Source organism: Crinia signifera, chromosome 3 (assembly GCF_055691185.1).
Source record: "Crinia signifera chromosome 3, ASM5569118v1, whole genome shotgun sequence".
Lineage (NCBI taxonomy): Eukaryota > Metazoa > Chordata > Amphibia > Anura > Myobatrachidae > Crinia > Crinia signifera.
In genome coordinates, this window is record NC_139219.1 from 231,462,687 (window position 1) to 231,475,199 (window position 12,513).

At 43.2% G+C, this 12,513-nt stretch overlaps 1 protein-coding gene across 1 annotated transcript in view; it reads left to right on the plus strand.

Moving 5' to 3' along the window:
* Positions 1-12,513, plus strand: part of LOC146062977 (putative cation-transporting ATPase 13A4) — a 137,797-nt gene that overhangs the window by 48,389 nt on the left and 76,895 nt on the right. Inside the window, exons 6-8 of the mRNA XM_083174987.1 lie at positions 1,786-1,855; positions 5,499-5,633; positions 6,941-7,013. Coding sequence (XP_083031113.1) covers positions 1,786-1,855; positions 5,499-5,633; positions 6,941-7,013 — 278 coding nt within the window. The remainder of the gene's footprint in view (positions 1-1,785; positions 1,856-5,498; positions 5,634-6,940; positions 7,014-12,513) is intronic.

A 12,513-nucleotide genomic window follows, 5' to 3' on the forward strand; every position in this document is an offset into this window, starting at 1 on the left:
ATATTGCAGTGTAGAAATACAGCAGCAAGTATTTTCCCTGCACAGAAACAAAATAAATAACCCAAATCTAATTCTCTATGCACATGTTACATCTGCCCCACCTGCAGTGCACATGGTTTTGTCCATTTGAGAAGGAATTTGCCTCTAAGAGTGAACCAGAATAAGGCCCCATGTGCACTGCAGGGGAGGCAGATGTAAAATGTGCAAATTAGATTTGGGTAAGTTATTTTGTTTCTGTGCAGGGAAATACTGGCTGCTTTATTTCTACACTGCAATATAGATCTCACTTTGAAGTAAAGCCCCACCCAAATCTAAAGGTGCATACACACATACAGATTTTTCTGTCTGATCTATCTGGTGGGAACAAAATACTAGAAATGTATGGGAGCATATAACAATCAAAAATTTCCACCCAAATGCAGGAAAACAGAAAAAAATCTATGCTTTGATAAATTTGTTATATCAGAATGATTTAAACAATTTGTCTGACTGATCACAGTCTGTTTTCAAGCATTTGGGAACAATTTTTTTATTTCATTTTGCTCCCATACATTTCCAGGTTTTTGTTTCCACTAGATAGATCAGACAGAAAAATCTGTACGTGTGTATGCACCTTTAGATTTGGGTGGGGTTTTACTTCAAAGTGAGATCTATATTGCAGTGTAAAAATAAAGCAGTCCGTATTTCCCCTGCACAGAAACAAAATAACTCACCCAAATCTAATTCTCTGCACATTTTACATCGGCCTCCCCTGCAGTGCACATGGTTTTGTCCATCTAAGAAGGAATTTGCAAGAAGGAGTGAACCAAAATAACCCCCATATAGGGGTAAGACGCAATACAGAATCTGATTGGCTTCTATAGGCAAACTTTACCTTTTTTTTTTATTTTAGAAGCGTTAGTAAATTTACACCATAGTGTCCCCAGTTCATGTAAAGCCACACCATAGTGCCCCCACTACATATTGTGCCACATTACACATGACATAATTCATATTATGATGCATTATAGGACCTCCACATAATACTGTGCCACATTACAGTGCCCCACTTCATATAATGTAACATTGTAATTCCTTGCAGTTCATTTTACTTTACATAACAATGAGCATGACCAGGGGCATAACTAGATATATTGTAGGCTCCAAGTCAAAAGTTTACAAGGGCCACTATGTACCACTTATTGGTAAAAAATGTGTATAACAAACAACTTTTACAGGGAAAGTATGCCCTAAAATCGCTGAGATTTCAATCCCAGGATTGGATCTTCAATTTCTGGGATTTCGGGATTGGCCTGTGCATGTGCAATCTAATGCAAATTAGTGTCAGAGAATCCCAGGATTGAAAAAATGGCCACCCTAATAATGTCAAATACATGTAATACTGTTTTCTCTGCATAACGAAACTAAAAGAACAGGAAGGATTATTGGGTATTGTTTGCCTAGGTATTAGCATGGCTTTAGATATTGCGTTTCCCTATGAATTCATTCAGAATCAGCAAGCCTTAGGATATGATCCAAGGATGGTGAAATAGGCAAGCAATTGGCTAAAAGATAGAAGACAGGGGCAGGTCAGGTAATGTAGATATCAGATGAGCAGTGCATGAAAGCTAATAGGAAATAAAAAGTAAATTGGACAAGTGCTAGACAGACCGCTTAGAAAATAGGCAAAAATCGCCATGTATATATATGCCCCTTTAATGGCCATCTTATTTTCTTCTGGATGTACCTGTAATAGAATTTTGTTTTCTCCTGTATGTTATACTGCATATGACCTCTTCTTTTCAGGAGAAACATTTGTGGACCAAACGCCATTGAAGTTGAAATTGTTCCAATATGGAAGCTACTCTTTAAAGAGGTTACTTTACATGTTTTTCAAGCAAATACTGTATATTTAAAATATTAAAAATCTTACAGTCTTACATGCACAAAGTAACAATAAAAATACATTAATATTTACATTGCAATAAATTAGCAAAGGTCTATTTGGGCAATCGGAATCAATTCTTTTCGATGTGCAGGTGCAGTGTTTGGCCACTAGGCTTACCATATTATTCCTTTAAACTGGCACACTCATCAATTACACAATCACTGTGGTTGAGTCAATTTCATATAGTTCTAATCAGCCACAGAACCTGCATAATTCATGTGTGTCCTGGTTTAAAGGAATAGTATGGCAAACCTATTGGTTACGCACATCCCCCAAAATTACAGCAGCCCCAAATCTCTTATATGCCTGCACACCTCTATGGGATACAAAGGAAAACTATCAATATTGTAAAAATTCCAACTGTTAATGTGGTTAAAGACTCTGAAAAAAGTCCATTACTCCATAAAACCGAACTCTGGGAACCACAAGTAATAAATATGACCTTTAAATGTGTTACTTTTATATAAGGCTGCTCACGTTTATCTACTTCAGTGCACAAATATTGTTATACTTTTTTTTACTATTATTATCGTCCAACACTATTCTTTAGTCATTTCAGAAATATAGCATTTATTTTTTTTCAATTACATAAATATATTTTCACATATTTATTTTCTCTGCACTTCTGATCCATTTCTGGATACTTATAAAATATAAAAAATGTTTGCAATGTGTTTTGCAAGAAGTTTATTTTTTTATCTATTCCTTATTCTGTAACAATAGGCCTATTTCATGTTTGTACATAATGCCTAATGTTAACGTAACAAGTGATTATCAGCATACTGCGCAAGTGCTGCAATCACAATGCACATGCTTGAAGGCGCTGCTGCAATCTTGCACGCAATAAGGATTTCATAAGCGATTGACAGGAAGTGATCATTTGGAGGTGTTAACAGGGTGTGGTTGGAAAAACAGAGGTGTGTCCTGCAGGTTTCAAAGGCTGTCTCTTCTGTCCGCTACAAGCTCGTACATGCAAACACATGGGGCCCAAATCAGACCTGATTGCTGATCTGCAAGTTTTCAGGGCTCAGCAATCAGGTTAACGCCACTCCGTGGAATGCTATCCCTCTACCCATGTGCACGACTATGAATGCGATCGCAGCCGTGCCATTGAAATCCATTGAAAACCATTGAAATCCACTCACCATTGATTCGTTTTCCCCTCTGTTCGCAGCACAGAGTAAGCCAGGACTTACTTGGCCCTGCGATGGCCGTAGGGAGAAGGAGACCGCTGCTGACGGCAGCAGCCCTCCATCCCAATGGCCCACGTATGCCTGTGTTTTCTGGAGAACTTGGGGTTACTGCCCCCAAACGGCCACAGGCTGTCAATCACACTGCGAGCAACCAGCAATGGCTACATTCGCACAGATTGGATCGGAATCAGACTCAGAGTTATTGCGTTGCTACTGCTGTGTCCAGTTTGCGTAGCCATAGACTTACCCTTAACCTCTATGATTCTTTTTTTTTGGGGGGGGGGCTCAGCAATCAGGTTAACGCCACTCCGTGGAATGCTATCCCTCTACCCATGTGCACGACTATGAATGCGATCGCAGCCGTGCCATTGAAATCCATTGAAAACCATTGAAATCCACTCACCATTGATTCGTTTTCCCCTCTGTTCGCAGCACAGAGTAAGCCAGGACTTACTTGGCCCTGCGATGGCCGTAGGGAGAAGGAGACCGCTGCTGACGGCAGCAGCCCTCCATCCCAATGGCCCACGTATGCCTGTGTTTTCTGGAGAACTTGGGGTTACTGCCCCCAAACGGCCACAGGCTGTCAATCACACTGCGAGCAACCAGCAATGGCTACATTCGCACAGATTGGATCGGAATCAGACTCAGAGTTATTGCGTTGCTACTGCTGTGTCCAGTTTGCGTAGCCATAGACTTACCCTTAACCTCTATGATTCTTTTTTTTTTGGGGGGGGGGGCAAATGAGCTTGGGATAGCTCTGCTGGGCGTCACTTTTAATTGTCTAGCAGCAGCATCACTTGCTAACATAAGCAGTTCCATAGCCTAGAAAATTGCAATTTGTGTACAGACATGAACTAGGCCATACAGTATGTGCACATTGTGCCTCCTTAATGTAATAGTTTATTAGCTTTAGTTCATTTCTATTACAATATATCCTTCCAAATCTTTACTCTTACTTTTAGTTTACATGTCATTTGTGAGTCACTGTAGTAACCTTGGCCCTTATTCTGATTGATGCGGATATTCCCGAATTCTTACGGTGCGGTCCGCACGCCACGCTGTGCTGCCGCGTGCGGCCATCGTCCGTAGAAACGCCCACGTGTCCTCCGCATTCGGACGGACTCACTCTTTAAGAACAGGGCGTGTTTACGGACGACATACAAACCATGCGTGTGCGGGGGAAACACTCAGATTCTGCACGGTATTACAGAGTATGCACGGGAATACCGCATCCGAACGGATGGCAAGCAGTGTATTTACGCAAAACTACCCACTATTATGTCTATTCTGCAATACATCACATGACCCACTTATTCAATTACCTATCCTCATAAAAAAATGTTTATTTGGAATTGGAATCAATTATATGCCAATATATCCTTACAACCATGCCTAACACATGCATTGCACACATTAACCCTTACAGCAATTGAAGTGCAATGGTTTCAATTAAAGCACTGACAAGCGTCCTATTAGTGAGTAATGAGTAAAGGAGTCGATTGTATTGGGTTCAGGTGTTAATGCTTGTAGTCATTAGGCGTTCCGTTCGCCTACCGCAAGACCGAGTGGTTTCCGCAAAGCAATACTTGACTTATGGACACCGCACATTTCTATCGGTTTTGTTCGCGTGCATTCGGAGTGCTATCCGAATGCACGCCCCCCAACATAAGTGTACTCCCCCGTGTCCGCCCATGTTTCCTCCCAGTTTTGCCCACTTTTAAACTACGCCCATGTGTCATTCCGCATGACGCCCATAATACGCCCATATTTCCAGACTGATTGCGGTGCACAGTTTTGTACGGGATTTGGCCGAACAGGTACGGAGTCAATGCGTGGCACATGCGCGTTGCGTTCTCCACGCATGCGCAGACGCCGTAAAGACGCTATCCGAAAGTATGCGGAAAAGTACGCATCAATCAGAATAAGGGCCCTTATCGTAATGTGATACAATATATTTATAAATCCATACCTCCCAAAATCTAAAATCCGAAGTCGGGACTCTCGTGCGGCCTCTCCGTGCCTCATCCCGAAAAGAGTATGTGACCTTGAGAAAGGGGGCGTAGTATTGCATGTATATCCACAGATGCAAGGCCACGCCCTCATTTCTCTTCTGTGGGGGCATGGTCAGCACTATGTGAACTGCTGGCCATGACCCTTGTCCCTCTGTCTCCTGTGAATAGATGCTGTGTGCATGCGAGTTTCAGGGGGACTCTCAACTGCCCCCATCGCAGAACATTACTTTCCATGGGTGAGACGCAGGAAAGTCACAAAACACAAATCATAACTGCTATGCAAAAATTGGGACAGTTGGGAGGTATCTTGGATCTACAGCAGGTTCTTTTACTGTATAATTAACATTTTATTTTTGTTTTTACTAGATTTTAAACCCTTATTATATATTTCAAGCTGCCAGTCTTAGTCTGTGGATGGCCGAAGGATACATTGAATATTCTGTAGTTATAATAGCGATTACCATTCTTTCCATCATTCTGACTGTTTATGATCTCAGACAGGTATTGTACTATATGTTTCACTTTAATAATTACTAGCAACCACTAATAACATTCATACTATTACTGCTACTGCTTCTACAACTGCTGCTGCTAATACTTTTACCGCTACTACAGTACATCTCCTATATTGCTCCTACCACGTACTGCTACTGCTGCTGCTGCTGCTACTACTACTATTGCTGCTGCTGCTACTACTACTACTACTATTGCTGCTGCTGCTACTACTACATCTCCTACTATTACTACTGCTGTTGCTGCTACTTAACTCTGTAGTTGCTCAGATCCTCAGGCAAGACGTAAACACATTTCCTGAGAGTTGTGTCTTCTGGGGGCCTGAACTCCTGTTTAATGATGTCTTCTTGAATCTGTGATGGGGAGGCGGGGATCTGTCATTGTCAGTATGGCGCGGGCAAGGTGTTTCAGAGGCTGATGGGGCCCACAGCTGTAGCGTTCTGGCAAATGGCTCTGTCTGGTGGGGGGCAGTTGGGGGAGGGGGGACCAGAGATCATGACTGCTCGATGTTTGTTGAAGAGTGCATGGCATCTCTTCAGTGCAGGGAGTGAAGGAGTTAAAGAAGCCAGGGGCTGTGACCCCCCCCTGATTGCGGCTTTCTCCCCCCTGACCGCGCTGTTTAAATAACCTGATCTGCCAAACACCGATGAGGGCCGGGGCTAAAGTGACATTTTTGCGGCATTTTCCATCATGGGGGTGGGGCTTAATGATGTAACGCTCAAGCCCAACCACCTGAACTCCTGCTGAAATTCTCCTCTCCGGGATTAAAAAAGTAACCAACCCTGGTTTTACTGCACAGCATTATAGGTATTTGAATCAAAACTGGCAATGTAGATGGACGCGATTTACATTCCAAACTGGCAAATTACATCCATGAGGTTTCATTAAACCTCCCCCTCTATTGACTTGGTTGGCAATGATCCTCACAGCTACTAATCTCCTCAAAGTGAAGTCATTTTCCCTTTACTTTGTTTTCTCGTGTTTTATTCCTGGATACTGTGATTCTAGATAACATTTTCCATGTCCAGCTAAAACATCCCATGCATTTATAGTGCACAATGGAGTGAGACTTTTTGGTTATTTAATGTTGCTGCCTAAGGCAGGTGTATGTACAATAAACTACCTGTATTTCTTGATTTAGATAGGATGACATCATATGAGCTTATGTAGGTAATTAACCTATCAAACCTGTTTTACCTTAATAACCTTACTAGTCATGTTTACCTCAAGATGCACATTAAGCTATGATTGAGATTTAACCACTTACATTATCTATGTATCTGTATCATGTACAGCAATCGGTGAAACTCAAAAAATTGGTGGAGTCTAATAACAGTGCAGTGGTGACTGTCCACACCAGTGATGGAGGTAAGTGCATTTACAGAATGGTACACACAGAGGTCCTGATTAAGGACTGCTCACTAAGCAGCGGTATCTCTCTGCTTAACGAGCAGCTGAATGCCTCCCGGCCAAACGCCCCCGCTGCCGAATCCCCTAACATGCAAAGAGAGAGAACACATCTCCTTGCATGCAGCTGAAGGGGCAATAATTCATTCTATATATGGTATTGCTGCCTTACGGCATCTGGCGCCATGATTTTGATTCCCAACAATCTGTGTTGAGTTTGCATGTTTTCCACATGTTTGCATGCGTTTCTTCTGGTTAGTCCGGTTTCCTCCCACACTGTTCAAAAACATATTGGTAGGTTAATATTGAATACCGTCTAAAATGTCTCCTCCTGTGTGTATGTGGTCTTTAAAATATTGTCTAATTTTTTATGTTATCTATACATTAATATGATAAGGATGATGTTTATGAGGGCACACCATATAGCACATTAATGGTCCTGGTGCATACATTTGTATAAAAATATTGGTGATTGGTAATTGTTTGCTTTGTTTTGGAGTTATGTGGCAAAACGTCCACCTGCCATTTATAATGCATCACCATTGTTCTCTGGAAAATGTGACAGTTGGTGAACTCTGCCTGTGCACATTTGGCCTGCTCAGTTGTCTAGAACCTGTGACAGCTATTTGCAGCTACCCAATAAGCAGGTAATTTTAGATATTCGACTCCTAAGGGGGTGAATTGGGGTACAATGTTCTGCTCAGCAAATCATTGACCAGTTCAAACGGGGAACATCAGCTAGTATAAATTAATGATAATAACAATAAAGTGGGAGTAGTGAATGAATAAAGTAGAAATGAAACACTTAGCATTGTAATTCATTTATACCCTCTATACCCGGCCTACACACAAATAAACTGAACATTTACTTTTAAAAATGTATTATAAAAATGTATTATAAAACATAATTGCCCCCAAACAGTATTATGCTGTCACTCACAGGCATACCCTAATTACACACACAGTAATATGTGCTATCAGGCTGGGACTTGTAATTCTACAAAGAAAGAAAAATACATTGTTGATGCACACTGTACAATAAATACATCCCTGACCCCTCTATACCCTGCACTACATCACTCACCTCTGTACCCTACCTACATGACATCACTGACACCTCTATACCCCACACTGCATCCCTGGTCCCTATGTATACTTACATTCCTGACCGCTCTATATACGATACACCACATACCTGACCCCTCTACACCCTATGCTGTATGCCTGATCCCTCTATACTCTGCACTAAATTCCTGGCCAGTCTATACTCTGCGCTAGATCACTGACCTCTCTATACCCTAAACTACATCACTGACCTCTCTATACCCTACACTACATTACTGACACTTCTATACCCCACACTGCATACCCCTCTATACGACACACTACATACCTGACCCCTCTACACCCTACACTACAGGCTTGATGCCTCTATACCCTGCACATCTTTACCCTACACTGCATCCTTGGCCACTCTATACTTACATCACTGACTGCTGTATACTCTACTTTACATCACCTTTCTATAGCCTATCCTACACTACATTACTGACCCCATTGCAGGTAATAGGTAACGGTGGGGAATAGTTGCTGTGTGCATGTGCTTAGCGTCTATTCCGAGAGGCAGAGGAGCTGGGGGCATGGTCAGCAGCTTGCACAGTGCTGGCCATGCCCCCTTAGTGATGGAAAATTGGGGTGTGGTCTATGTCAACTGAAGCGTGGCCTTGTGGGGATGCCGCAGTCATAGACCACACCCCAATTTTCCACACACCCCTTTTTTGGATGCATCGCGATTTTGAAAATGGCAATGTTGAGAGGTATAAGGAAGCACAAAAAGCACATAGGCGTCAACTGGAAAATAATAAAACACATTGGCTTCACATGAAAAAGAACACATCGGCATAAAGCTTTATCTGTCCGATCTGTCAAAAATCTGGCAATGTATATGAGCAAAGGACAATCAAACATTTGGTCCCACATGAAAAATGAAATTGGGGCGCAATCGGGTGATTGTAATCTTTCAAACATAGCTGATTAGCTGGTGCGTTATGACACTTTAACTCTTCACCAGGCTTCTGCCCCATTGTTCCCATCGAGAGTTCCACCCCTGCTTACCTCCTAGCAGGGTCGGTGTAAGGCTTCACAGCACCCTAGGCAAAACTTCAATTTACTCCCCCATCCTGCCACCAATAACCTAAGGCATACTTGACAAACATTCTGGAATGGCAGGGAGGCTCGCAAAAAATTGGGTGGTCCTCCCAGACCCACTTTGGAAAGATGGGCAAGTCCCCTGCTTTCCAAGGAGGCCCCCCTTTGTCATCCACAACAGAGTACAAGGAGAAGGGGGCAGCAAAGTAGGGAAGTATGGCTCAAGGGAAAGTATGAAGGTGAGAAGTTCCACAGAAGCCACCTGCATTAAGTACATAAAGGATCCTCATAGACATCCTTCATTTTTGATAGGCAGACTTAGTGGCGCCCCCCCCCCAGAGCCTGGCGCCCTAGGCAACTGCCTAAAGCTACCTAATGGTAGAGCCGGCCCTGCCTCCTAGTTCTGTTGAGTGGCCATTGCCAATGATGAATCCTATGGATCTATCTCCCAGACAATTTTTCAGTCTGTAGCCCATAGGATAAAGATGGCAATAGCTACTGGGCCAAGTTCCAGAATGCTTTGCTGCTCTGCTTGGTCAGTGTATAGTCAACTGATACTTAATATTTGTAGATACCAATTATTATTTCATCACTAAAACCCCTACAAATTTCAACAATTTGCCTATAGTATTTTTATTTAAAATACTGTTGTTTAAAACATTGTTGTGTCACTAATGTATCAAATAAAATGTAGCCATAATACAGATAGACCACTGATAATCTAGTACTTTTGGGTGTATTCAATGATTTTTGCGAGCTGCGATAGCAAGCAGTGCTGACTGCTCGGTGTCGCAGCCCTCAGGGTCAGCATTCAACTGACCCTCTGCACATGCCATTTCCCCCTCACTAGGTTTTTGTAGCAAGGGGAAATCAGCGTGTGTGGCCGATAAAACAGCATGGCTCGCAGCTAAATGCAGCAGGCTCCCTGCATTAGCCGCGAGCCTCCCTGTTCGGGGGAATCCTCACCATCCTGTGACAGCGAGGATTCCCCCAGAACGTAGAATAGGGTAAGCAGCCGGCACGGGGGTTAAACGGCTAGGATCACATGTTTTCGGAAATCCCCGCCATTTAACCCCCCACCGGCTGCATTGAATGCCCTTTGTGTCAGATTATCCATTTTGCCTGGGTATCAGTGTTATCAGCAGAGTACACAACAGCCCCTCCAACCCATAGCTTAATTCTAATCTTTGTTCGCCCATAGCCTCACAGCCTCCCAACAGCATCCACTAAGGTGAGGTATGGCATGTGGTACCTCGCATGCGATAACCCCGCCATCTCACCTGACGGCTCCCGGGGGACATGTTTGCATATGATACATTGTATGCTCCTCTTTTGCATACAATGTATCATATGCGATCCTAGCAGGGATTACAGGCTAGGACAAATATTCATGGCAGCCAGTCAGATCTGCGACTGCGATGCAAGTTGCACGGGAACGCGCCTCACATTGCAATGACATGCGATGTGTCACTTTTTATGCAATCCATCGCAGCAATGGGTCAGAATGGCATATAACGTAGCCATATCGCACTAGTGGATGGGGGCCTTTAGCCTCCCACATCATATTTACCCCCCTCCAGCCCGCAGAATAACCAAGCCCTCCTACAGCCTAACTCCTGCTTGCATCCTAACTTTCGGTGCCAGACCATCAAGCAGCGATAAATCGGTGGAGTACCTGTATTATCACACAGTACTAGAATTACTGATATAATAGGTTAGTGCAAACAAATTTTGCAACAAAAGTCCTAATAAGCAAGATATAGAGTATCTAGCCACTTTATCTGTATAATTAAGTTACATTTTAACTTAATATGAATAGGGACCATATTGTTACTATCTGCTAACATAGATTATAAAACATACTGTACTCACACTGACTTGCCCACATAAAATAAACAATTTCAAGTTTAATTGTGCACATGACAGATAAACAATTTGGGAACCAAAATAATCATAATTAGATTTTGGATTGCTGAGGTTGGGAAACAACTTCAATAATTTTATAATTCATCATCTTACATTATAGACCTTATTCTGGTCTACACGCAAAGCTGCAAATTTCGCAGCGTTGCATGTGGACTAAACGCCACTGCGTTCACCCGCACGGCTGCAAATGGATGATTGGCATAATCATCGATTCGCAGCCTTGGGTGCACGGGTGAAATCATTCGATAGTCGGAGACCACTCTATATTGTCTCTGATCTGCAGGAAGCAGGTGGGCAGCTGGCATCCGCTGACATTAGCTGCCCACCCCCCGAACGTGTGTCACCGGGCAATTTGCATGGGAACGCCCACCGTTTTCATGGGAACGCCAATGAAACGCTGGGCGTTCCCATGGGCCATGCCCCCCGCCACCACCCACACTACTAGGTGCAAGCAGGACAGCAAACATGTAGTTCACCATGCCTGCTCACACCCTGCATCTGCACATGTGCAGAAATTATAGAATAACCCCCTATGGGGGAAATTTACTAAGGCAAATACGCCTAAAAAATTTGTATTTTCATAGTAAAATACAAATTTTTTAGGCGTATTCGTATTTTTGGCATTTGCTATGCCAAAAATACGCACATTCGTATTCGTGTTTATGGCACATTCGTATTTGTATTTACAAATACAAATGTATACGCCATCGGGAAATACGAATAGGAATCACCATTCAAAATAATGGTGATTCCTAATTTAATAAGAATATTAAAATACGGGCGCTAATTATCAGCAAACTGCCGATAATTGCCGGCCAAATACGCCAGGAAAATAGACTTCAATTTCCTGGTGTATTTGGCTTTAGCCTGCATAGATCAGTCAGATCCGTGCAGGCTTCAGTGTAAAAAAAATAGAAATATAAATAAAATTAAAAAAAGGCGAGTAACCAGCACCAGGCTGAAAGAGCCGGGCTGGTTTTAAAAAATCAGGAAACCACCGACATAGGGCTTCACTGAATTTTTAAAAATAGCCCCAGACTCCAGGGCCCGGACTGGTTCCCAAAATACGGAAGACAAAATTAATAGGGGTCCCCAGTATTTTAAGAACCTGCCCCAGACCCAACCAGCCAGCAGGATAATGCCACAGCCGGGGGAGACTTTTTATACAATTCCCCCCCGGCCAAAGCATTCACCCCACCGACCAGTCAGCCTGGCCTGGGGTCCTGGGGAAGTGGGGACCCCCCCAACAAATAGGTCCCCCCCTCTAGGACTTACTGACCCCGAGTCAGGGAATGGGGACGGCGGTAGGAGCTTGATGCGGCTGCCGCCGCTGAGTTCAGGGAGGGGGTGGTGATGTGAGCTTGATGCCGCCGAGTCAGTGAGTGGG